Source organism: Trachemys scripta, chromosome 1 (genome assembly GCF_013100865.1).
Source record: "Trachemys scripta elegans isolate TJP31775 chromosome 1, CAS_Tse_1.0, whole genome shotgun sequence".
NCBI lineage: Eukaryota > Metazoa > Chordata > Testudines > Emydidae > Trachemys > Trachemys scripta.
Window position 1 is genome coordinate 106,158,524 of NC_048298.1, and position 27,352 is coordinate 106,185,875.

Sequence of the window (27,352 nt, forward strand, 5' to 3'; positions counted from 1 at the left end):
ATTCAGTGGGATTATTCACATGAGTAAATTTTGGCCAGAAAAGAAGCTAGTGTGCTGAATTGGAAGCTGACATACAAGCGGGCGGTCGGGAGAGAACCCTCTTCTGTTTGTGAAAATAGTAAGTTCTTGGTTGAAAGGTTTGGTTTGGTGTCTGTATGTAAGACTGTGTGTGTGTATTTATATATACACATACACACCCATTTCCTCCCTTAGATACACTGCCAAGTTTAGAGCAGAATTGAAAGCTATTGTCTCCGTACAACGTCTTTTGAATGCAGCTGATGGACAAGGAATTTTATCGGAAGGAATACTGCAGCCTTACTTATGCTTTCTCTCCTCCAAACCTGCTTGCTGCAGTTTTAATGCCTAGTCATTTCTCACCCTTTTAAACCATGCCATTTTTCACCAAGGCTATTTTCCTGTTACGCTTAGGATAAAAAAATTCCAAAACACCTATGTAACTTTGGAGCTTGCACCCCATTTTCAAATGTGACTTTAAATGATGTAGGAGCCTAAGTCACTTCTGAAAACAGGGTGTAAGCTCCAAAGTCGCTTAGATGCTTTTAGCTACTTTTACCCTTCCTCTACTGGACAATCACTTTTAAAATTAGCCTGTGCTGATAGGACTTTGCTGTGGAAGATTTTATAGGGGATTGGTAACTATTCCTGAATCTACAGGATGTAAGCCATATTACTTGAAAGCAGAGCAAAAACTTACTGCTGATTAGCAGGTCTTCAATTTCATGCGCTACCAGATGTAGTATAAATATAAAGATATTTTGGTTGGGATTAACTGAAGCACTGGCTGTATCACTAGGTAAATACTAGTTCCTATTCAGGAGGGACTAAAAAAACCATGGGCATTGACTGCTCAAGGTACAGTTCAGTGGACAGTAACTTACATGTGTATGGTACAGGTGTAAAATGTTACCACGGTGTAAGAGCAGAGAATTCTGACTTGCACCCAAAATGTACTTTTAAAAACTGGAACTCTTTATTAATTGACAGGTTGTTATATTCTCGGTTAGTGGGATGAAGGTTTTGTGGTATGTTTTTACCAGTTTCTGAACTCAGAATAGAATTTGGGTACAATCTCCTTACTTTTCATAGCATTCTCTTGGTTTTTTAATTTGATCTTGGGACTGTTTAAAATCCTTCCAAATGGGTGAGCAATTTTGCTGGAGAGAAAGCGTAAATACGGCCACATCGTTTGAGATAAAACTCTTGGTTTGTCAGCTGCATTCAAAAGAGAAGTTGCACAGAAAGAATAGCTTTTAGTTCAGCCCTGAACATGGCAAGTGTCTCTTTAAAAATATGTAATATGACTAGGAAGGAGGGAAATAGATATATGTATGTGTACATGCAAGGTCTATTCTATATTTAAATATGAACTAATAGCTCATTTAGAGTTTTACATAAGTTACACAACACTGTTTTCCAATTCCTATGCCCCAGTGCAGCATACGTCTGCCTTTAGTGCTGGCTCTGGTCCTGGTACACAGAGTCCAGGATTCAAGGGGATGATAGTGGAGTAGGCATTGCAGATAGTGAAGAGGCATGTTGGCTATGATCTAGCATTGTATCCTGGTCTGTGGCACAGCCAGGCCACACCTGGAAAAGGAGGACCAGATCTTGTGTATGAATGTGTTTTATTATGGACTCTACTCTAGACAGAAAGAAGCCTCGTATGGATCCTTCTGCTGCCTATGATTTGCTGGTGGCTGGTGTCCAGGACTGGGACCTGACTGGTGACTGTGTTCCTTGTGAGCTGCTGCTCATCGGAGAGACTGCCTTCACGGTGCTGGTGAACCCTCAGGAGCAGGTCCTGATCACTGCCTCGCAGTATGGCAAGGGCTGGATAGGGATGGTAGCTCACGAGGGATATCTGGGGAAGCCCAAGATGGCACAGTTCCTTCAAAATGCGGTCAGCTGGCTCAGTATCTCTCTCTCTCCCTCCCCCCCCCCAGCAGTGTCGGGGGTGGGGGTGGGTCCACACAACTTGAGATCTCTCATGGAGATTTTCCGTAGGTCTGGCACTAGAATGCAGCCCTGCTCTGCAATCACGTCCTTACTTGGCATTTATTGTACAGACACCTATGATGATACACAGATGAGGGACCTGATCCACTTTGTAAAGAAAGGTGGGAGGTTGCTCACTGGGGGTCAGGCTTGGCATTGGACCTGTGAGCACAGCCGAGAGAGAGTGCTGTTTGATTTCCCTGGGAACTGTCACCCATGTGGCTGATGTGTACTTCACAGCCAGATATGGTGAGAAGAGGATCTTCAACGTCTCAGGAATGGTGCCAGCGATTCTTTTGATCACTCCATGAGTATCCAAACCATTCTACACATGTTTAAAGGTGTCGTTAAAAGTACTGTAAAATATTATGTAGCCTCTCCATAATTAAGGTGGCAATCTGCTTCCATTATAAAACTCTTTAACATCCTTATAACTTCAATATGGTAAATCTATTTGGCCTGAAAAATACTGTGCAGTCTCTGAAGGCAATAAATAAAATTTTAAAAATTCCACAGTTTAAGAAATAGGTTCACCAATTTCCTTCAATAACAAGTATTCAAAAATTATTTCGATTTGAGTTTACTTTTCCCCTCTAGCTCAAAAATAGCTGGTTAGTGCCCCCTTCAAATTTTCCATAGAGTTAGTTCTCCTTAAAGATTCACCTGCTAGCTATATTTGGGGGGGGAAAAATACATTACAATTACACAAGTAGTTGTACATTTTTGATGGGCTAATAAAAGGGGTACAGTCCTGCTCCCACTGATTTTTTTTTACTGTTGATTGCAATGAGTGTAAGATTGCGCATACGCCTTGTTTTCAGAAGACTTCTGAAAAAACGGTTCAAGATAGGTAGGGGTGTGTGTGAGAGAGAGAGTGCAGTTGCGGCTTATCGCGCATAAGGAACCTTCCACAGGTGACGGTTAACAGAGATATTCCTATAGCACAAGTGCTAAAACATTTTTGTTTCTTGTCGCTGTAGGACCAGGGTTTGAGTTCAGACTCTGTGTGTGGTTTATTAATGGAGACATGATGGCCTCGCAATAGTCAAGCTTCTGCCTGAGGTCCCATTCTATGGGCTGGTCTTCATTACAGGGAGATCGACACTGCTACAATCAATGCAGCAGGTGTCCATTTAGTGGGTCTAGAGAAGACCCGCTAAATTGACGGCAGAGCACTCTCTGGTTGACCCGGTATTCCAGCTCTCCTAGAAGAGTAAGGGAAGTCAACCAGAGAGCGTCTCCTATTGATGCAGCGGAGTGAAGACGCTGGGGTAAGTCAACCTAAGCTACATCGACTCCAGCTACGTTATTCACGTAAGTTGACACCCCCGTAGTGAAGACAAGTCCTATGGCTGATATCAATCCCTAGTGTAACTTGTAATTGCAAGAAATCATGGTGCTTTCACATGTGGAGTTTCGAATGTCAAAACTTTGAAGAAAACTTTTGAAAATTAAAAATTTTCTTTTTGCTGAAAATGTTAATGGTTTAAGAAAAAAAGAATCCTGACCAGTTGCGTCGGCACAAGCACTGTGACATGCGTCAGCACAAGAGACCATCGCAGAATTTTGAACATAAGTAGATTTTTATCCTGGCTCATGCACGAGGTAGTTTTCTAGGGAAGCAGTGGTGAAGGATTTAAAAAGTTCTCATGCTTCGAAAACCATATGTGACTAACTGCCATTGAAGCAAGCGAAGAATAGAAACTCTAAGTGACTTGCCAAAAGTTGCATAGGAAACTTGTGGCTGAAACAAAACTGATCTTTTCAGTTTTTGCAGTAGCACTGCAATTCACGCTTCTGTGTTTGTGCTCCAAAAATATTTTTATAAAGATCAGATTTTAAAAAGTGTAATTCTGGAAATATAACTAAGCCAATTTTACTGCTATGCTTCAAAGCAAAGCAATGTGTTTTCAGATATCCGAAGAGCTGAGTTGCTCAGTGAAAAGTGTATCTCCTCACCTCTCTCATTCCTTTTATCTCTGCTACCATGTCAGTCATTTGCATCTCACCAATTGCTCCCCACATGTGGTCATTTCATATAACAGAAGGTATAGGGCAAGAATGAATGACATGTAACAGCCACATCATGATGATGCACAGTAAAGGGTCAAAAAAGGCAGGCTTTGGTTTTTCATAAATGGGGGGAAAAAATAGACCAGATTTGCTGTGGAGAAAAGGAATGGATATTTTGGGTGGAATGAGAGAAGGGCCAGCTTGGTGCTGGGTATGGATAAGAAAGATGAAGGATTTAGGCACACACTCTTATCAAACATCTCCAACAGACCTGAGGACTGCTCAGAAGGGCATTACCTTGTCAGGGCTGAACTGGCAGGCTTAGGCAGCCAGGTGACTGATTGAAGGATATTTTGATCCTACTATGGGCAGGGTGGATAAACCAGACTCATGTCTCAGCTCAGATGATTCTATGCTAGTGTTGGCATTTCACCTGATGGCAACCTCTCTTGGCTTTGCAGACATGGGCTAGATCTCTGCAGACACTTAAAGCTTCTCTTCAGAGGGGTGTCTGAGCTGGACATAGTGATGGGTGGTGTGCCCTCTCATTTGCTCATCCATGGGGCTTTGGCCTTCCCCCTTGCCATGGATGGCTCCTACCAGTGTTTTCTTGTGTCAGCTCACTACGGCCAGGGCCGTGTGGTAGCAGCTATGCATGAGAGCCAAACTTATGTGCTGATGCCATTCCTTCTCGATGCCATTAAGTGGCTAGGTGCTGGGAAGAAAGGGAGGGTTGGCATCAACCCCAACCTAAAGAGCCTCCATGACTTGCTAACTCAGCAGAGGGTTGTGTGCGAGATCTCAGCTCTGACTGACAACCTGAGCATTTACTGCTGCCAGTCCTACAGTGACACAGAGGTCAAGAAGATCCATGAGTTTGTGGCAGAGGGAGGGGGCCTGCTGATTAGAGGTCAGGCTTGTTAGTGGGCTTCCTAAAATAGTGACCAGACCACTATTGCTGAATATCCTGGCAACAGAATCTTCAACCGGTTTGGGATCAGCATCTTGGGGCAATACATGGAGACAGATAAATACCTGGTATTATGACCAGCAGAGGAGATGCAACGTTACCACTTCTGCAGGGCACGCCCTCAATTCCAGCAGCACCTAGCCAAGAAAGAGGAAATCCAGCCCCAGCTGAAAGACTGGCTCCAGAAACTGGGGCAGGACTGCATGGAATTGCTCCAAATCCCTATCAGCGATAGCCCCACATATTCTTCACTCCACTGTATCCTGTACACAATACTGCACAGCAGTGGGATCCCACCTGTGTGCAAGGAATGCCCAGTCTGGAACAGGACCAAGGAGACAGTGCTCCTGTGTCTGGCCACAGAGCTGTCCCAAACTATGCCAGACTGTGCTACTGTGAACTCCCCACCATCCCCCATATCACTCTGGAAGTCAATGGCATAAACCCAGGTGAAAGAAGCTGTCCATTCACTACTACCCACAAGTGGTATCATCTGTAGAACATGCAAAAAAATAGCACTGCTTTCCATGAGCCTGATGAGACCACACTAGAATATTACTTGGCGTTCATAGAATCGTAAGTAAGGTTAAGATTTTGTCATGGTTATTTTTAGTAAAAGTCACGGCCAGGTTGCAGGCAGTAAACAAAAATTCACAAAAGCCTGTGACCTGTCTGTGACTCTTTTTTTACTTAAAAAAAAAAAAAAAAAAAAGTGTGTGTGGGGGGGAGAGCTAACTGCCTCGGGGGGATTATGGACTCTACTCTATAATAGCTGTTATAGTTGTTCAGCCCCCCCACCCCCCACCCGTGACAGTTGTGAGATCTGCAGCTCGGAGCTTCAGGGCTGAAGCAGCAAATGTCACGGAGGTCTGTGAAAATCACGGAATCCGTGACTTCCATGACAAAAATCTTATCCTTAATCATAAGTTACCAGTATACAATGGGTACTGGGTTAGGTGTAGTCCATTTCCATTTTCTTCCCTCCAACCTTTCCAGAAGCCAGGGTAGACTTTCCCCTACAATCTTGATGGGGAAATACATTTCTAAGAAGTGCCAGTTGCTTGAGTCATTTAGTATTGGACTGGATAAAGCAATGGAGAACAGGACCTAAGACGTGGCCCTGTGGTGATATGCAAGCACAGCATTGAAGATCGGGAGATGGCTGTCTCCTCTCTCTGGGGTGGCCTGATTAATGTAAGGGGACTGTTGCCCCCTTACTAACATTTAGTGGGGTGTTTTGGTTGGCTAGCTCCCAGCACTGAAAGGGGAAGGGTCGATGGCAAATTAGGAGCCTGAGACTGACAGTCCCCAGGGGCAATGGGGAGAGGCCAATGCTCCAGATCAGCCTGATTGATAGGGCGGGCAGGCTAATCAGAGAGTCAGGAGGCCAGGGTGGGTCCCGTCCTCCGTGGAAACTGGAATGGCCTGAGTCAGACAGAGTGGGGCCGAGCTAAGGAGAGTGCAGGGGCCCGAGCTAAGCTGCTGGAAGCAGAGTTGCAGCCCCAAAAGCCAGAGCACAGCCCGGAGAGAGCAGACCTGCCCTGGGACCAGAGCTGTAGCAACCAGAGCCAGAGGGGCCAGACAAGCAGCCAGGAAGCAGGTCAGAGCTGGGAGCAGAGTCACAGAAGCAGCCTGCAGAGCAGAGCTGTCCTGGGAGCAGAGCTGCAGCAACCAGAGCCAGAGAGGCCAGAGAAGCAGCCCAGGGAGCTGAAGGCAGAGCAGCAGCAGCAGCCGTGCTGAGGCAGAGTGGAGCTGGAGCTGGGGCTGGAGCAGTCCGGAGCTGGAGCTGAGGCTGGAGCAGTCCAGAGCTGGGGCTGGGGCAGTCCGGAGCTGGAGCTGAGGCTGGAGCAGTCCGGAGCTGGGGCTGGGGCAGTCCGGAGCCGTGTGCAGTCCGAGTGCGGTGAGCAGCTGGGGAGAGTGAGGGGGACCCTGGGCAGTGGGCCCAGCACAGGGAGACGCCTCAGCCAAGAGGCCTTGCAGGCCAGACTTGCAGGGGGATCATAACCCCGACTGGGCAGGGGCGACGCTGGGAAAAAGGGTCCTGCCACCTAGAGCCTGAGAGCGTGTGGCCACCGCCAGAGCAAGTGTCCAATCCACAGCGTCTCTGCAGCACAGACAGGGCCTGAGAAGCAGGCCTGGGACCTACAAGGAACAGATTGAACTGCCCTGACGTTCCAGAGACACTGGTTGTAATGTTCCCTGCCACAGAGCAGGGTGATGTGTTTTCCTCTAACCTTTCCCATTTTTCCTTATTCTTTTTTTAAAATTAATTGTTAATTAAACAACTTGTATTTGCTTTAAATTGTATGAAATGATCAGTGGGTCAGGGAGGTGCCCAGTGCAGAGAGAGTACCCCGGAGTGGGGACACCCTAGCCCCTGTCCTGGGTGACCACCGCAGGGTTGGGGGTCGAGCCCCCCAGGAATCCTGGGCCCAGCCTTGTCGGGGTTTATGAGGACTCTGCCAGACAGGAGAGTGGAAGGGAAGTCCTCAAGGGCAGGGAGGCCTCTGGGTAAAGGAAGTGGGAGCGAGGACTCGGATCCTTTCGCTAGCCCTCTTCACCGGGGTAGTGCAGAAGCCAGGAAAGTTCCCCACAATAGCGGGACCATTCCCCCGCTTACATTTACATCATAGTGCCAAAGGGCAGCCAGTTAGGTAACATGCCTATCACTGTAAAAGGGGTTATGCAGGCTCCTTTCTTCAGGCTTGGTAAGTACACTGATAAATGCACTGCACAGCTTTCACTGGACAATGTTGCTACATCTCCTGATTTTGAAGACCTAAACAAAAGCATACTTCTAAGTATCAGTGACTCCACTTGGAACAGTTTTCAGTCAGCTGTTCAATGCTTGCAAGTGCTTTTCCCCCCCTCATCTTTCACCTCTGCTGCCACCAAGTGGCAGCATCATGTTTCTCATTTAATATTAATATTAAGCGGTTTGCCTCCTGTGCCTTTTGGTAAGCGTTCCACAGCTCCTTCACTTTAACTCTGTACTGCAGTGTGTCCCGGTCATGGCCCCTTTCTGTCATGCATCGTGAAATCTGTATGTAATATCATAGGTCCTACGGCTGGAGCGCAACTGGGACTGGACAATCTCCTCTCCCCAAATGTTGAGGTCCAGCAGCTTAGCATTGCTCCAAGTGGGGGATCGCCTGCTGTGTGGAGAAGGCATGGTGACCTGGAAAGATGTGCTGAGACCACTCCATGCGTCACCGAGCAAACAGGAAGGGGACTTTCAAAATTCCCAAGGAATTTAAGGGGTGAGGCTCACGGTTGGTCACCTGGAGGCAAGGCAGTAGAGTTCAAACTGATGACCAGAGAGGCAAGAACAGACATTGTGGGACACCTCCTGGAGGTCAATCGCAGTGCTGTAATTGACCAGGGTGTCTATACTGGCACCACAGAGCTGTACCTCCAGTGCAGAAAGCTGTATGCCTCTCATCGGGGTGGTCTTTTTTTATAGCACTGCAACTGCGCACTAAGTGGCTTGGCAGTGTGTACACGTCGGGAGTTAAACCGCAGAAAGTGGCTTTACTGTACAGAAACTTGCCAGTGCAGACAAGGCCAGAGAGAGAGAATCATTATGGCACATTCTTGTGTATTTTACAAGTCTCCTGCTTCAAGGGCTTAGGGGATGTGAACACCCATTGATGTGGACAGGAGTTGTGTGTGCATGGAAAGTGTATTTAAGGCCTTATCTACACTACACAATGAAGTCGACCAACATTAGGTCCATGTACCACCACCATAGTAATTACTGCGGTTTTTCATGTTCACACTGCCCTTCTGCCACTGGTGTGTGTTCTCTCCAGGAGCACTTGCACCAACCTAAGTGGGGCAGTGTAGGGGGCTGAGAACCTGGGATCTCTGCGCGGTGCTGACACTGTTGCGATTGTCTTTACATGGAAGGTGTTCAGATACAGAGATGAGCAGCAGGATAAAAACAGATCTTAATGTTTTGTTTGCTTTTTTTTTTTTTGACTTGCACTAAAGACTAAGCAGTGTTTTTACTGAGCTGTTGGCAGTGACAGCCACCTCTTTTTTTCCCTGAGTGGCCACAGTCAATTTAGAACCCATCAAAACAAATGGTACAATTTTCATAACATTTTGCATGGAATTTATGAATTTAAAAACCTAAATGAATCCACACGGCATGGGGGGTGCAATATAACTGTGTTAATGTTGCTCTGGGAGATCTTCCTTTTGAATTTCCTAATTTAAAATTCAAATAAACCAAAAAAGATACAGCTGAAGCGATATAATCTGCTGTAGATGTTTGCGTTTAATCTTGTTGCCACATTGCTACAGGAGAGACCTCTAAGCACCCATGGCAGACCAGTATCCTGCTCTATGGTGGGGAACTAGCTACCAAGAACCTCATCTTGACGGTGCCTTCTGACAGCATTTGCCATATAGAGAACCCAGAGCCTTTGTTGACCATCTGGGACCAGATAATGGCAGCTGTAGCTAAGCTGGCGGCAGCACCGCAAACGTTTCCTTGGCCAGAAAGGATTGTAGCAGATATAATATGGAGATATACCCATCTCCTAGAACTGGAAGGGACCCGAAAGGTCATCAAGTCCAGCCCCCTGCCTTCACTAGCAGGACCAAGTACTGATTTTTGCCCCAGATCCCTAAGTAGTCCCCTCAAGGATTGAGCTCACAACCCTGGGTTTAGCAGGCCAATGCGCAAACCACTGAGCTATCCCTCCCCCCAGGCAGATCTTAGCTGGTGAGTATAACCTACTGTCATAAAAGACAGCTGAGTAGCCTTGTAGTGCAGACAACTGAGCTGGAGGCTGGGAGCTAGGAGCGCTTACATTCCAGCCTCCTACTATGTAGCTTTGGGGCAAGTCATTCAACCTCTGTATGCATCCTAAGGTTCCTATGGGCTTGCCTCTGGCTGTCCTTCTGACTAAAAGGCAGGGCCAGTAGAATTTGTCATTGTTACTAATGCTCATAGGCTTTATTTCTAGAGTGCACCTCCCACCCACCCAAGTACTTCAGGAGGCGGGTATAATATGGTAAGAAAACAGTGTAAGATTTGTGGTATTCACCTAACCCCAAATATTTTTCCACACACATTCATTGTAATGTCTTAATGAATTTTGTTCTAATACCACCCTCCTCACCCTAGTAATCGGGCACCTTCCAGTAGTGCATTGCTAATAGTTGTCACATGTGGCTTGTTCTTTCATCTTCTCCCCACGGGGAGAATTGGGTGTGCAATGGAGTGTTTTGTTTGGGAGAAGGAGGGGATTTTTCATATGCATGCTTCTATTATTACTACTTGCATTACTGAGGAGCCCCAGTCATGGACCAAGACCCCAGTGTGCTAGGCGCTGTACAAAAACAGAACAAAAGGACGGTCCCTGCTCCAAAGAACTTTTTTTTTTTCTATGTATTGAATTCTTTTACTGTGCTCCTCTCTTGTTTGCTTGTCTCACGAGTATTGGAGCAAGCGTTACTGGTAAATGCTCACGGAAAACAAATCTGAGTTATATGAGCCAGTATTTGTGAAAACTGAGTTTTTAAATCCCATGTGGAAGTATTCTCACCAGCAGTGCACTACTCTGGGGGGCGTGGAGGTGAGAAAATAGAAAAAAACCTATGGGATTTACCTGAGCAACCTGGATCAGTGTGTGAATGTGGAGCATCAAATACACCAAACCGTGTTTTAAAAATAATTTAACTTGTCAAATAAAATGTGAGGAAACCACAATCTGCTTTAGGATAGCTCACAAGCAGAACAAGGGGTTGAATTTGCCAGATGAATTACTTCTTGTGAATTGTTGTATAGCTCTAAAGCCTGCAATAAAGTAACAGTTTTAAAATGAGTTCCCCTCTGGGCTGTAGGCTCCATCGCTTCCTACTAGGCTGGATGTATGCTGGGTTCCCCATCATGTACCATTTGGATTCAGTGAAGGAGTTAGTGAACATGGAATACATACAAGCCAATGTTCTGTGGGGTCCCATTCATGAGCTGGGACACAACCAGCAGTGGGGAAGCTGGGAATTCCCCCCTCACACCACTGAGGCCACATGCAACCTCTGGTCTGTCTATGTGCATGAGAAAGTGCTAGGATTCCCAGACAGAGAGCTCACGAAGAGCTTCACCTGGGGCGCCAGAGGGAGAGGGTCAGATGTTAGCTTGAGAAAGGGGCCTGGCTAAAGGACTGGAGTGTCTGGGATTGCGCTGGAGACCTACCTGTAGGTGAGATGGGGAGAATGGAGTCAGACATTCTTATGAAACTGCTTTTACAAAAATGGCTCCCTGATTGGGTCTCACGGCTTCCACAAAGTGGTGTTTTATCAGTTTTCTCATGTTTGTTTGGGTGTGAGGCCTGTCATGGAAAGCTCCATAATGTACTCCTCGGGGAATTCTGTGCCAAAATATTAAAAATTCTACAGCAAAAAACTAAAAATTATTCAAAATTCTGCTTATTTTTTGTCAAAATAATGCAGTATAGTCCAGCTAGTTTCAATTATTTTGGTAATTCATTTAAATTACAATACAATGGATGGAGAATGGGAGTGGGGAGCTGTGATAAATAAGGGGGGTAGCCCCCTTTTATGGACATCCAGCCAGTCAGTAGCTATAGAAACCTCCTTAGCAGCTGTGCCCTAATTGCCTTACCTGTAAAGGGTTAAGAGAAGCTTAACCTGAGTTGGTACCTGACCTGGGGAACCAATAGAGAGGCTTTACCCTTTCAAACTGGAAAAACTGCTGGGTGTGGGGTGGCTTTTTTTTGTCTCTTGGGCTGGAGAGAGGGGAAGGCAGCCACAAGCTGTCTGTAAGCTTTAAGCCAGATATGGGAAATCATCAGCATCATACCTAGAAACTCCTCATTTGGAACCCCAGATATGTAAGTAGCACAGGAAAAGTTAAGACAGATGCGACTAGGAACCTTTTTGGTGGTTTTGGTTTGTGAATTCCTCTGTGCTAACCCCAGGTGCTTTTGTTTTGCTTGTAACCTTTAAGCTAAACCCCAAGAAAGTTATTTTTGGTGTTTAATCCCTGAAGCCTGAGTTTTCAGATGTTTCTTTCTTTTTTAATAAAATTTACCTTTAAAAAAAAAAAAAAAAGAATCCTTTGATTCCAAAGTCCTTAGACAAGGGGTTGGTCTGTGCTCACATTGCTAAGGCAATTGGTTGGTATTTTATTCTCAAGCCTTCCCAGGAAAGGGGGTGAAGAAGCTTGGGGGGGATATTTTTGGGGGATAGGGATTCCAAGTGACCCTTTCCTGAGTATTTGTGAAAATCACTTGGTGGTGGCAGCAATATCTGTACAAGGCAGAAGACTGTGTCTTGGAAAAGTTTTAACCTAAGCTGCTAGAAGATAAGCTTAGGGGGTCTCTCATGCGGGTCCCCACATCTGTACCCCAGAGTTCAGATCGGGGGAGGGAGGTATACCCTGGCAGGAGCATTGGAGGAAATCACAAAACCCCCTCTATCTAATAATAATGTAGCTAGTATTGACCCTTTACTTTTAATTATTAGTCAACAAATATATGCAGGCATATTCTCAGTGTTACATCATAGGCAACTGAAGAGCAAGTGAGGGCTGGGGACTCAAACTCATAATTATACTGGCTACTGACCATCTCCAGAAAGGTCGGTAGCAAACAGCTCTTGGAGCACATTTTGATAGGAAATTTTTTCAGTCCAAAAATTTAGACCATTTCTAGTCACTAAAGCTCCATAAGTATCTATAAGGCCATACTTTCCTTTACCAGTAGGAAAGGGGGAAGGGATTGCTTCATGTGGTGCTTCCCAGATGGCTACATTGATTTCCACTCCACCTCTCTTCCAACACTTTGAGTCACGGAATGCCCAGCTGCATGCTCCGTTCAGTAAATTCATTGGTCTGGTAACAGGTGAAAAAGAAGAGACCTCTCCCAGCTGAGTACTGAACTTCAGCTAAAATGAGAATCTGTTCACTGTATGGCTTATTTATTATGAGCCAAAGGCCATTAGAGGATGCTATTGTCACATATATTTGAGTAACTCTGACACATTGTTTAATAGAAGGCAATGGTGGCACATACACACCAATCAGCACATTAAAATATGCAAGCTGAAGTATTTCTCCACTCTGGAAGGTGACTCATTTGAAAATGGAACCTTCTTACTTCACAGATGTACTGCTAGAGTGTATCTATTCACTTTGGTGAGAAAACTGTTTACTCCTGTTAGTTCTGCTGAACCAATCTAGCTCAGAGAACACTAGCTGTTTCCTATACTTCCTTGTGCATCATAAATAGAATTGTTTGACTTGCTTACACTGAAATCCACTGAAAACAATGGTGTTGCACAGAGGTTAGTGGGGGCCTAATTTCAGTCTGCAGAGCCTTTATTACTGCTGATACACAAACAGTTAAGAACCCACGTGTGTCCCAGATCTCAGGCTGACTTTTTTAGGGCTGTTTCCAATAAACCTCATCTTATTTATAAACTGAGCATGCCTGATTTGGAAACTTGTGAGTCACATATAGAGACTGAACTATAGAGACCCAAGATACCATTTTGTGAGTCACTTTTCAGAGTAGAACAGTTTTCAAGGGCCCTCCTGACTATTTAAGTCTGAACACTGAAGCTTATTTTCAATAGCTTTACTCCCAAGATGACAGTTACCAAAGAACTAGATACTCAGAGATGTGGTAACCATTAATGTTCATGAGGTGTAATTGTAAGCTTGATCATGAATGTTCAGGAGGTGGGATGAGGTGCAATGTGTCTGGTTAACCTTAATTTAGGGGTATAGGCTACAGCTTTAATACAGCTCCTTGTTGCCTCCTAGCTGCTGGAAGCCTTTGGCTGGGAACCCTTAGTTCAGCTCTTCGCAGCTGACCAGAAAATGTCTAACATCCCAACAGACAACCCTTCCAAGATGAATCTGTGGGCAGAGAATTTCTCTCAGCAAGTGAAGAAGAATTTGGCCCCTTTCTTTAGGACATGGGGGTGGTCTATTAAGGTGGAAGTCTCCAAGAAACTGGAATCTCTGCCCAACTGGGATAAGAACCCAGTGAAAAAGATTATGACTTAGTCATGAGAAATATTAGCTGTAATGTTGTAAAGAACTTAGAGTTTTATGTTTCTTAAATATAATAAAACTGTATTAGACCCTCCAGGGTGTAAATGTACTATCCGTTTCAGACTTAGATACTATGGTGATGGGTATGGTTTATAAGTACCTAGAGAGAGAGGTACAGGAACTCCTCAGTTGACATTGTAGTTATGTTCCTGGAAAATGCGACTTTAAGCAAAACGATGTTAAGAGAATCCAATTTCCCCATAAGAATTAATGTAAATGACGGGGTTAGATTCCAGGGAAATTTTTTTCACCAGCCAAAAGTCTATATATATATATCTATATATATATCTATATCTATATCTATATCTATATATACATACAAACATACACAAACGCAGTATAAGTTTTAAACAAACAATTTGATACTGGTACATAGTGATGATTGTGAAGCTTGGTTGAGATGGAGGAGTTGGAGGGTGGGATATTTCCCAGGGAATGCCTTACTGCTAAATGAACTAGCAATTGACTGAGCCCTCAAGGGTTAACTCTCACAACACTCTACAAGGCAGCAGGAAAGGAGGGAGGGCAGACAGACACACACACCCTGTGTGTGAGAGGAAAAAATGTGCATTTCCCCTTTTAAGTAGTTGACCCCAGGCTTCAGTACACTGCCTTGCTAATTAAATTGGCTTGCTGAGACTTGAGAGGGCAGCTACTGCATAGAAGCTCACTCCCTCCATTGTGTCGTTCCCCCCCCCCCGCTCTATGAAAGATGGGGTAAGTGGGATGCAGGAGCAGGGGGGAGGGGGAGACACCCTGACATTAGCTCCCCTTTTCCCCCCTCCCCCTGTACAGCAAGCAGGAGTCTCTGGGAGCAGCTCCAAGGCAGAGGGCAGGAGCAGCACATGCAGAGTGGGGAGGGATAGCTGCTGCACAGGGAACTTAGGGGAGTGGGGAGCTGATAAGGGGGCTGCTGGTCCACCCTGGTTCCAACCACCCACCAGCTAGCTGCAACAGGCTGCTCTTCCTGCAAGCAGTGGACAAAACAGGTGGCTGCCAAACGATGTTAGAAGGGAGCATTACACAACTTTAAATGAGCATGTTCCCTAATTGATCAGCAACGTAACATCGAAACAACGTTAACTGGGACAACTTTAAGTGAGGAGTTCCTGTATTTCCTGGATCTGCTTTCTTGGTCATGTGAGACAAATATCTATCATGCACCTGAATTTTCTTCTGAATATGCTGATTCCTTTCTCTTTAAGGAAGCAAACCTAGGTCCTGACTGTGGCATTTAGTGACTGGCCTGAAGTGGGGATTGTACAGAACTACACACCTTCAGTAGGCACAATCCTCGCTCCCAGCTTCCTGATGTATGGTGAGCATATATATGGGGAAATTGAGGGGACACCTCCATCAGGGCTCCAGTGTATGGTTACATGTTTGTCCTGGAAACAGGACATGTGCAACCAGGGTAACCCCTTTGCATTTTTATGGAAGGAAACCCATTGTATGTACATGACTCCTGCACCAGAGATAAGAGACTGGAAAGAAGCAGTGAGAGAGGGCTAGGGTTGTGGCTGAGAGCAGGTCAGCTCGAGAGAGGGGCAGCAGTAGTGTTGGCTCTGGGACTGCGTTTGGGTGGGATGGGGACTGGAAGAAAGTTATGAGTTTTGTGCATCTGCCAGCATTCTGGGGTGGACGCTCAGTTTTGTAAACTTTTATAGGTTTTAGGAAGAATGACTGAAATTATGGAGATCACTTTGTAATTGGGTGGACTAGAAAGACATTACAAGGGTTGAGCTCCCAGATGATGATGGCTTTCTTGCAGTAGCATTGGCTTGGAAGGAGAATACTGGTCAGATCAATGTGTAGCTTCTAAGCTGGATGTTTCATATTAACTTTTGTGTTTTGTTAGCATTACAATATAATAAGATCAGAATGATAACTTCCAAGGGAATTCACTGGATCAGGGCCTACCATTATGCTTCAGTCTCTGCATTTTATGGGCAGACCAAATCATTCCTTATTGCCCATAAAACAGGGAACTTAATTAGTTCCTGAAGTCTCAGTCAAATTAAATGGAGGAACAAACTACCGGGTGTTTGAATGAAGGAAGAGGTACTGTATACTGAGTCTTCCAACTAGCACAAGATTTTACTTCATTTTAATGATCTTTTACAACAGCAGAGAATGCATCAAAGGTTTAATTATCACTCATTTTTCAAACAAACAAGGAAATGTAACACCTATTAAAATGTATCATAAAATACACTGAACAAAAAGGGGAAAAAAATCAAGCCCCCGAATGGTAATACAGTATAACAAGATGAGTTGGGTAGCTTAACTCAGAGGAAACTGATAATCCCAAGCACCCAGGAAGTCGCTGTAATAATTTTTTGGCTCAATTAAGAGTGCTAATGCAAGAAGATCGGAGGCTTTCAAGAAGGGAAGGAGGATGTAAGAAGTTCTGCCCTGCATTTCCACTGCTGCTGCAACTTCTCACTGACTTTGTGTTCTACACTCCATGGGTGCTCAAAATTAGTAATAAGATAAGTTTTAATGCTACAAAACTTTAACAATTTTAAGTCTTAGGGAGAAAATGGCCATGATGGTCTAAAATAGAAGCCTGGAGTTAACCCCCTAAATCCACATTTAGGCATCTGCCCAACTTTCAAAATCTTGGCCCAGGTTTTTTTTTAAAACTTAGTGAAAATATAACCATCGATAATGTTTGTACTAATGTACTGTGTTGAACAGCTATTAGCAAACTGCCCATCTGGTGAGAGGAGACCCTCTGGAAACCAAATGGACTCCTTTTTCAGGTATGCTGGAAAGCTTTTAGACACGGTCTTACCTAGCACTCACTATGCATCCCCATGGGATGGGTTGTAGAACATTTTATAGGGATCATAGCAGGAAGGAGATGGGGTGTGGGGGATGGAAAGGATGGTGTGTGCTCCTGGGAAGAGTTGGGTGTCCTCATCAGTGAACCTGCATAATCATAGTGAGCATTAACTGCCCCTCTTCCTTGAGCTGTCCATCAATCATCTAGTACCACAGGGTCAGATAAGAGTTTGTAGCTGATCAGGAAGTATGGATAGCATTGGTAGCTATTGAAGATCACATAAATATTTGGACTGGCCACATTATCCACACATGAGTCAAAGCATTCCCTACCAGACTCTATTTGTGGAGGCTGCCAATAATGCTTTTTCCCGCGTGTACATTTGCCGACCAATACTTTGGCCAAGAACATGTGGCGCAGCCCACCCTTTCCTGCCTGGGCATAGCGGTCAGCCTGGTCTGCGTGCACAGTGAAATAGCAACCTCTGCCATACATATGTGATCCTGAGAGATGAGTGTCAAACTTTATCTGGCAGGCAAACCCCAGGCGTTTGGCTGAGGTGCTGTGGAAGAGGTGCTTCTCTAGCCTCAATTTCTCCTCTGCTGAGAGGCTCTGTGACATTAAATCCTTCTGGCTGAGGAGGGAGCAAAGGAGAAACAAGTGTGGTTAGTTACTGACCTATGGGGAAACTTGTTACTTCCCCAGCACCTCAACCAGGAACCTAATCCCATCTCCACTCTGTGTGTCCGTCTTTTTACTTCTTTAACATGTAGAAAACAAGTTGCAGGCTAAATGCCTCTCTCCATTAACCTGGAGTTCAAGTTCAAATAATCTAATCACTCACTCTGAAAAATGGAAGTGGGGCTACAGAAGCTCACCAAACTTCTAGATGCTCTAGCCCTCTAAACCCCCTGGGTAATAAGCACAGTTGTATACAGCATGTGTAAGAGTAGGAGTGTTGCTCATGCATTTGCAGTTGTAATTCCTGTACTTCTGTCTGCATCAATAAATCACCCTTCATTTAAAAAATTAAATTTGACCATCTCACTTATTCCCGCCTTCACACAGTGAGGCTTCAGCTTCATCCCAAACCTGAATATCATTTGTGACTCGCTGTGTCTTTCTGGCTACCATGGAGGTGGTGACAGAGAGGCAGAGTTAAGGTTGTTTAGGTAACCTTAACCATGTATTTCTGCACGCTAGCCCTCTTTTTAAAGAATAATCACACCACATGTGGAGGCTGGCCATTTAAATCCCACACTGGAATGTAGATATTGACATTGTGCTGATGCATGGTTCAGATGTTGGAAATGTAAATCCTGGCACTAGTACCATGTGCTGCAGATCTGCACCCTGGGACTTAAGCCCTGAGATTCACATTCCTTGTTTATGTATCATAAAATACACTGAAGATCCCATAGTGCTCAAACAGGTCTTTCTTCCCATCTCTGAATATAGTAGGATCTGCACAGTGGGGCATTTAGCACCTGGATTTACTCATCCACCTCCTACCTACTGCAGGATCCACACACTAGCACATTAGCAATGATACAGATTTCCAGTCCTCAGAGGACTCATGTTTTTGCATCCCAGGCAATGAGCAACACAATCAATACTTCCACTCTGATCTAACCCTCTCTCTGAAACCCTCTGGAACAGCATCAATTTTACCTGCAGTATTTTTGCCAGAGAAAGTCATTCCGGATCCTGTGAACTGAGAGCAGAAGAACTTTGTCCTCTGAGAGAGACTTGTGGAAGAGGGTGTAAATGGTGTGGTACACTGCTTCTGATGGCAACACCTCTTCCTGCACAAATGGGACACTGCCTTCTGGACGCTTGATCCAGTAGGCAGGATATGGGCCATTGTAACCATCTGTAGGATCTTCTCCAGGGATGTTAGAAGTGGGAGAATAATGCATTTCTGAGGGGCTGCTTGGAATTGTCCTAAAGTGAGAATAAGACACAATTTAATTCATCCTAGCACCACTTAGATGCCATTAGTGATGGTATCACTTGTGGCGTTCCTTACCACAGCTGTGGAAGCATCTGGAGGGGTGAGCGATAAGTGGGCCGGAGCTGGATAGTGTGGCTGTTTCCTGTATTATGGTTGTATATTAGACTCTGCTTGAAGTCCATGGTGTAGCGGTGGCCTCGCAGCTGAAAGACATGCTCTTGCGTGCAGTCTTCAAAGGCAGCAAGGAAATCATGCGAGAGGGGCTGAGAGGGGAGAGTAAGGGAGAGCTGCAGTTACAGTAGCTGGAAGAAGGCTAGTCACTTCCACCACGCATGTTGCTCCTCGTGGTTAGAGCTCACCCTCGCCCCGGAGCAACCAATCTCCTGGCACTAAAAGGAATTCCAAATCCATGTTCATTCAGTCCTTGCCTTCACCACCATACACAGACAGATCCTCAAAATGGATTTATACCCTGAAGAGACAGCCCTCCTCCCAAAAAGGGTGATCTGAGTCCTACTGTTTTTACCTCCTCGTATTTCTTCCAGATGCTGCCATCCTCCCAATATACTGTCCACTCAGTGGGGAAGTAGGGGTTCTGCTCAGGATGACTGGTGTTGGACAGCCGCCGTATATTACTGAAAGGCCCATGATGATCTATTTTCAATGTACTCAAGTTGACTTTCCCAGACAACGCCTTCCTAGGAAAGAAGAAAAGTTGCTCTGTAACTGGAGTTCTGAGAGCAGATTCAGTACAGAGCCCCATTTTTGGGATGCTCTTGTGTCGCCTATATCGAGCCTGGAAGCCTCTAAGATGTTCTGACTATTGAGGACTCCACCATGAGCAAAATTGTATCTCCCCTCCCCCCGTTTCCCTATTCTCAATTCCTTCCACCCTCTCAAGAAGTGAGGATGAAGGGTGGGTGGTGCGAATTTGTATTCCAGTTACAGGTGAGTAGCGTTATGTCTCCAGGTACTGTCAGGACAGAGCCACACAGTTGGGAGATTCACAAGCAATTAGTCCAAGGAGGTAGGGATGAGATTATTCTAATTAATAATTGCAAGACTACTCTCCTGACCTGGAGCCCAGGGCCAGGCTGAGCTCCAGGTAGCAGGTCTACAGATTTCCACTACTGGAACTTTCTGAAGGCATAACCTAGAAGCTTCTGTGAACCTAAAGGAATGCACCCTGGAACCTTCAGGCACTGGGATATCTGCAAATCCATGACATGTTTTGATAGAAGCTTTAGTCTACTTCAAACATTAGGAGATATCTTGTTCCCTAACTCTGTCACCACAAACCACAAATAACCTAGGGATTTATGAAAAGGAAACTTTCTAACATGAGCCTTTCTTTTCTGGGAGGAACTTCTTCCCTATTCCATCATGAATGGAATCTTCAGCCTCTAAGAACTCAGGTCTGTTGCAGGAAGGACTCTACTCCTGCCCACAGCTCCCCTTTATTTCTGCTTACTGAAAGAGTACTACCTACGCTGTAAGAAACACTCAACAATTGATAAACAATCCAACTTTTAGAATAATGGGATCATTTAATTTTCTGACTGAATTGTAACTTTTTGTACAGGCTACACTCAGACATAGTCACATCAGGAGGCCAAAAACCAAGTCTTCTGTTACTCTAGTAGACGATGAGGATGGGTCACTTTGGGAGAGATGTTACTTCCCAAAAAGAAATGATCAGGTAAGCAGTGTTCCTTTCTGAGTCATAACATTGCTGCACTCTATGATGAAAGATGAGTAGCCAGCAGGAAAGCCACAAATATGGGGATGGAAGAACAGAAATGCAGAAAATGACTGAGACTGAAAGTTCTCTCCCCATAACCTAAAATTGTGAAATAATTTATCTGGGAACCACCCCATGCAGCACCTTCCTGCTAAAGGAGGCCTCCATGGAGGATAAGAAATCAACTCTATAGGACCTGAGGAAAGTACTCAGGAAACTGCCTGGCTGCTCTGCATATTTCTTCTGCTCATGAAACTGAGCAATCTCATTTTCAAATGTGCTTTGACATCCTCAAGCTTCCGTGATGCAGCTTCTGATCCATTTGGCTAGAAAAAGGTTTGGAAGCTCTTAGGCCTAGGCACTTAGTAAGGAAATCATGAGCCCTATTAGTCTCCTGCCTTCCCAAGTCTGACCTTTATATTTAGACATTAAGTGCTCAGTGCCCATACACGTTATGCCACAGTTTTACCATAAGATGCTTTCCTTCACACCAGAAGTAGAACGTGGACCAAATTGCAGAGTAAAACTTGATAGTAGATTCATGCCTTGAAGTGAGAAGTCTCTCTCTTATTCTACAAGAAGCTGATATGGCCTATGTTTTTTCCTTTTGGTGCCCAGGCTGCTATCTGCAAGTAGTTCAAGTTGTGATGCAGAAGGGGCCTCTGATGATAGGCGGTGTGGTCTTTTGGGCAGGTGTCATGTCAACAGGTGGACCAGATCTCAGCACTAGGACCTCCTTGGCCAGTAAAACAGCAGGAGCATTGCTTGTGCCCCTTTTTCCCCCCCCATGATCTTCTGCACTCCTTTCCCTATGATAGTGGAGGAAGGCATAGAATATATATGGTTTGGATATTTCTGAGCAAGGGCATCTTTTCCCAGGAACTGGGTATCTGCTTCCCTGGTGAAGTAGAGGCAAGTTTTTGCATTCCTCTTGCAGGCAAACTGATCCACTTCAGGTTGGGTGAGATGTTGAATCCTGGTTCAGGAACCATTCCATGTTGCCTGAACAGAGTTCTCAAGAGATAATCTGCCTTTTGAAAGAGTGCTTTTTATATGGGATGCTCACATAGGATAAAATCTCCATTGCCTGTGAGTGGAGCTTCTAACACCTGGCTCCTCCCTGAGTGGTCAGACCCAGTGGCAGATTAATAATTTTGCCGCACCTAGGCCGGGAAATAATTGCCGCCCTGGCCCTGCCCCGACTCCGCCCCCTCCCTTCCCCTATTGGATCCCTTCCCCAAATCCCCGCCCCCGGCCCCGCCTCTTCCCCAGCGCGTGGCGTTCCCCCTCCTCCCCCCTCCCTCCCTGCCCCACGAAACAACTGTTTCGCGGCGCAAGCGCTGGGAGGGGAAAGAAACAGGACGCAGAGGCGCGCTTGCAGAGGAGGTGGAGGTGAGCTGGAGCAGGTGGGGCGGGGCGCGGAGGGGAGCTTCCACCCCTGTAAATTTGCCACCCTAGGCCTAGGCCTTGTTGGCCTAGGCAATAATACGGCACTGGTCAGACCACTACAGTTGTAGTATTGTTGACTTGCACTAGAAAATGATCTCCATTGATCTACAGCTGTACCACCAGAAGAGTCAGCCTACCTGCTCAAAATTTTAGCAAACTGATGTTTTCCTCCTCTATGGGAGCCCATTGGCCTTGTGCTGTCACATTGTACGTAAGAACGGCCATACTGGGTCAGACCAAAGGTCCATCCAGCCCAGTATCCTGTTTTCCGACAGTGGCCAGAATCCCAGAGGGAATGAATAGAACAGGTAATCATCAAGTGATCCATCCCTTGTCGCCCATTCCCAGCTTCTGACAAACAGAGGTTAGGGACACCATCCCTGTCTAAAAGTGTTTCCAAATCCTTTGTGGTTGTCTTAGTGGTGAGCACCCTTGGGTCTAGTGGTCATACGGGATAGACTGGATGCTAAAGTTCAAGCAGATGGAGCATCAATCTGGTACATTTCTGTCACACGTTCATCTTAGGCATTGGGTATGAGGGTCAGAAATTGGGAATTTCAAACTAGAAAATTGGCATTCTTTAATACGAGTCTATTTTTTGTGGACTACCATCTATAAGGGATACATGTTTCCAGGAATCAGGCTCTCCAGGGGACATAAAATTGCCCTAGTAGGACTACAATTATCTAGCTATATAATATCTAAAATGTATGTACAACTATTCCCACCGGGGGCAAATTAAAAATGGTGAGTGGACTCTCAAGGGGAAAGCCCAGAAACATTCAGCTCTGCTTCGTTTGGCAACTGGAAGTCACTGAAGTGGGAGTTTGGGAGGGGGAAAGGTAGCACATTTCCTTGTATAACCTTACATAGAGCATTCTATGGCTTGGTGCAAAGTCCTCACAACTCTAACCTGTCAGAATTTTCTAGAGGGGTGCAGGCTCAGCCCAAGATTGGGCTGTATTGGCAATACTTGAAGGAAAAATGTAGTTCTTAGTGATTCCTGATGGGAAATACCAGCACTGGAGGAGCTGTGAGCTCCCTATTCTGCCAGCACCAGTGTATTCCCCCTAGTGCTCCCCACTAGAAGAAGCAGGAAGAGTGAATTGTGAAGCTCAGAGAGGAAACGAGTGCTATTATTTTCAAATGTAAATCCCTACATTCTTACACTACCTTCTGCTGGGAGAGTGCAGCATTACTGCTGCTAGCCCCTGTTTTCCCTGACAATTGTATTTACCAATCTCACCTCAGAGGGGATCAGGTTGCTTGGAGGCACAACTGAAGCAGCCCAGCAATCTACTCTGGTAGTCAGAGACAGCAGGTTGTCCTACTATGGTGGTAGAAAATGAGGACCAGAAATGGAGCTCAGTTTCTTTCTAAAGGATAATAATAGGAGGATCCAGAGTGACGGACACTTGTTGTCCTCACAGGAAATAACATGAGGAGCCACTGCAGAGCTTCTGCCAGGCTACATGTGTGCACCACATGTATGCTGCCAGAGCTCTCACTAGCAACCATATTTGATTGGGTATTCTATTTGTTGTCAGTGCATATACACCTATGCAGATCTTCTTTAAATAGTATTCAACACTTAAATCACAAACACTTGTAAAAGCAACCACTGGACTGCTTTGTATCAGTGCTGGTACACAGCTGCAGTATCCTACAGGAAAGCCAGAATGAAGTAATGGTGCTCTCCCTATGGAGTCAGTGTTTCCACAGCCAGATTACGACTGAAGTTTCTCATCAACTTACTTGTTAATCAGTTTAACATGCACTCTCTCAGTGTCACTGTATAGCTTCTCCAGATGTCGCTGAGCTGAGTCGTTCACACTCTGCCAGACCTGGCTATCCTTCCACTTTATTTGCCAGTGGTAGGGATAGCGAGTGTGGTGGAGCTCACAGATAGACCCATGCGGGCAATTCCCCAAAAGAAAGTGGTCACAGATCTGGATTCCCTCTCTCTGATGAGTGTGGAATTGGATTTCCGTCTCACTCGCTGGCCGCTTTGGAAACTCTCCTTGGTTACATGAACCAGCTACTTTTGAGCTGCACCTGCGCTTTATGGGCACAGGGGATGGGCTGTGGGGACGTGAATGTTCAGAAGCTGATATTGAGGCCAGAGAAAAAGCAGATCTTGGTCTTTTGAAGGAACATGATTCCTGGAAGAAAAGGAGAGGGTGCAATTTAGAAACAAGATGCAGATTGACTTTGGTTAGAAGGCCCGGTGGCCTGACTCCTGCCCTACATGTATTATCTCCCAATGGGCGGTGCCTCTTCTCCTGGGCATCACACACACAGCACCACCATCAGGACACTATTCCCCTCAGCTTCACCTCTCAAAGCACACAAATTAGAATCCTTCCTTTTCTGGGATTCATTCCCTTATAGCATATACAAACACTACTCCCCTAGTTTACTCTCCTGAGATTTACCCTATCCCTGAACACTTTTCCCCTACAGGTCCTGGGTCCTGCAGATCTCCCTGCTTGCCTCAGGCTGAGAGGGGAATGGAGTTTCTATGCCATGCCTGGAAAGAATGGGTTTGTCAGTCCACATTCCCTACAAAGAGTCCTGATAACATCCCTCATCCCTTGGGCCTGGCTGCAGCAAAGGGAATATTGACTGATTCTATATGGAGCTTATGCTGACGGCATTTGCATAGGATTTTAAGGTTTCTAATCACAGGATTAATTTTTGTTTCACCCAGAAACTCATCTGAGACAGACTGACCATTTGCCCCCTTTCCCAGCAGTTAATGTTAGGAGGGATTCTCCCAAACACTTTCTGTGTCTTTGCCCATGGCAATTCCAACAAATAAGCCAGAGGAGCTGATAATTTTGGAGTGACTGCTGCTCCCTCATTCACTACTGAGGTTTCTGCCTTCACTTCTCTCCTCTTTTTCCTCCTCACCCTCTCTATCAAGTGGCACCTAGCAAAACTGAACTCTTATTGCTCCAACAATCCTGTCTATGCTGATGATTTGCCATTTTACCTCTTCATTTCTGACCTTTCTCCCATCCATCCAATTCTGCAACTTGGCCTGGCTGTCTGACTTCTCTTCTGTTATCTGAAGATTAAAATTACCATAACTGAACTCTTTGTCTTCCTTCCCAAACACTCCCTACTAGCTCCTCTCATGATGACAATATCACATCCTCATCATCATTCATTCTGGATTATCTTTAGAATAGATGCTTCTTTCTCTCTCTCCTCACATACCCAATACAGGTCCAGATCTTGCCTCACCTTCTGCCTTGATGTCTCAAAGATCTGTTCTCGTCTACCTCTGTCTCCACTGCAAAAGGGCTCAGCTAACCCTTCCTCAGTTCTCATCTTACTTCTTTATCTGTCTTGACTATACCAATATCCCTCTCACTGGCTTCCCTAACACACACATTGCCCCCATTCAGTCCATGGGAAATGCTGCAGCTGCTAAAATAATCTTCCTGGCCTATTGCTCTGAGCAAGACTCACCCCTTGTTTTTTGAATATCACCAGTGGTTCCCTCTCAGCCACTGCACAAAATCTAAATTTCTTGTTACTATCTTTACAGGCCTCCTTCCTACTTATCTGCCCTAGAAAAAGTCAAGGCCCAGGTCTAAATATTTTAACAATAATTTCTGTAGAATTATTTTGGTTTCATTCTTAAATTCTATAGGATTTTTTCCATTAGGGCTGACATTCCGTAAAGAGGACATGAAGCACTGGCTGAAACCCAGAACTTTGGAACTTGGGGGCCCAGTGTACAACTGGAAAATGCAAAATCAAATAGGGAATTACTGTGCGTAAAAGCAAGATCAAAAAGGATATTTCAGATCCAGTGCAGCAGGGTGAATTTTGTCTGACAGCATCAGTCTGCGACCAGAGAACCAGATACACAACTCCAGAGAGCTACATTGCTGAGTGATGTCAGGAAAAAACTGACTAAGAAGATTTTGGAGGGGGTGAGTTACTGGCAGCTGGAGAACATATTAGGGTGTGCACTCAATTTCTCCAGTCCCTAGCCAGTCCTCCTCCCCTGTCAGAATAAATACACTATAATGAAGGGTGGGAGTGTGGGGAAAAGTTTATTTACCCTTCACCTTCCTTGAGTGCTTTGCCAGCCTCTCTTGTTTTAATCTTGCTGCCCTGTTCTGAACCTTACCTTATTCCCTGTCTCTTCTATAGCTACATATTCTCCTCCTCCTCCATCTTCTGCAGTTTCCCAATTGTCATGCTTTTTTTCTCGCTTCCGTTCCTTTTTCTCTCTTTGTCCTTCACTCATAAGGGAGGTGGATTTCAGCCTTTCAACCTCCTGTGTCAAGGGCAGATGACAAGACTTCATGATGGAGCTGTTCTTAATGCTGGGCCTGCCCTGAAAGCAGCTGCCCTCATCCCTCCATACTTTGATCCCCCAGGAGGAACTAGCTTACACATACACAAACACACACGCTTTCACTCTGCTCCTACAATTGGACACTCTTGACCTGGACTTCATGCCCCAGTACCATACTTCTCCCTTAGTGGAATCCCCTCTGTTTATTAATTATAAATAATTATCGGTCCTAAACAAGCCTATGGGGGTTAGCCAATGAGATGCCCTCTCTTAAGCTTTACGCACTCACTTCTATCTTTGCACAACATTCCTCAAAGGGAGCCTGTTTTCTTAGGCTTCACTCTTTCAAGAATAACACCTATACTCATGCATGTTTAGTCCATGTCTAGACTAGGAACCTTCATAGGTGCTGGAACTAGGGGTGCTGCCATACCCCCTGGCTTGAAGTAGTAACAACAACCCAAATACATGGTTTCTGCCTTCAACACCCCCACTATAAAAATTGTTCCAGCACCAGTGAGAACCTTGTAGAAAAATCCCCACTGGAACCAGTGGTAGCACCTATAGAAGCTCTAGTATAGATGAGGCTCCTGCTCCCAGTGTAGTTCTTTTTTAGACTTAGTGTTAAATTCCACTTCTCTTTTTCGATGTCTACAAGTTCTGCTCTCCTTCAAGCTAGGTCTTGGGATGCAGGTGACAGCCTCAGGCCCATCTGCACTGTTCCAGTCCAGGGAACATGGAGACAGAGTGTGACCAGATTGTGAAAATGAGATGCTGAGTCTCCTGCTTTGGTGTGCAAGGGCATGCATATGTGCATGTGAGATCTGTTTTTGGAGAGGTTCCTGCTCCTTCCTCCACTTCTGGACAATCATCTCGCCACTCCCCTTTCACAAAACTAGAATACATTACAGTACAGGATGGAACAGGGTAAAAATCAGTCTTCACCCCTTAAATCCCCTTTAGCCTAGTCCTGGTTCTTATCCCACCAGACTTTGCTCCCTTTTTC

At 45.4% G+C, this 27,352-nt stretch overlaps 1 protein-coding gene and 1 pseudogene across 1 annotated transcript; one reads left to right on the top strand and one right to left on the bottom strand.

Annotated features, from left to right (window-relative positions):
* The first annotated feature begins 1,687 nt into the window (after positions 1-1,687).
* On the top strand, positions 1,688-14,048 carry LOC117871040 (annotated as a pseudogene).
* A 3,031-nt stretch (positions 14,049-17,079) lies between these two features.
* On the bottom strand, positions 17,080-19,601 carry LOC117871105 (protein mono-ADP-ribosyltransferase TIPARP-like). The gene is made up of 4 exons (XM_034758786.1): positions 19,365-19,601; positions 18,914-19,101; positions 18,556-18,828; positions 17,080-17,518 (listed from the first exon to the last, which is right to left on the bottom strand). Exons 1-4 carry the CDS (start codon positions 19,599-19,601, stop codon positions 17,080-17,082), a joined length of 1,137 nt encoding a protein of 378 aa, XP_034614677.1.
* Positions 19,602-27,352: the final 7,751 nt, after the last annotated feature.

Coding starts and splice junctions, on each gene's coding strand:
- LOC117871105 (XM_034758786.1), bottom strand. CDS start 19,601: ATGGGGCTCTGTACTGAATCTGCTCTCAGAACTCCAGTTACAGAGCAA. Junction 18,829..18,913: donor CAGATGCTTCCACAGCTGTG/GTAAGGAACGCC, acceptor TTCTCACTTTAG/GACAATTCCAAGCAGCCCCT. Junction 17,519..18,555: donor CTCTGGCAAAAATACTGCAG/GTAAAATTGATG, acceptor CTCCCTCCTCAG/CCAGAAGGATTTAATGTCAC.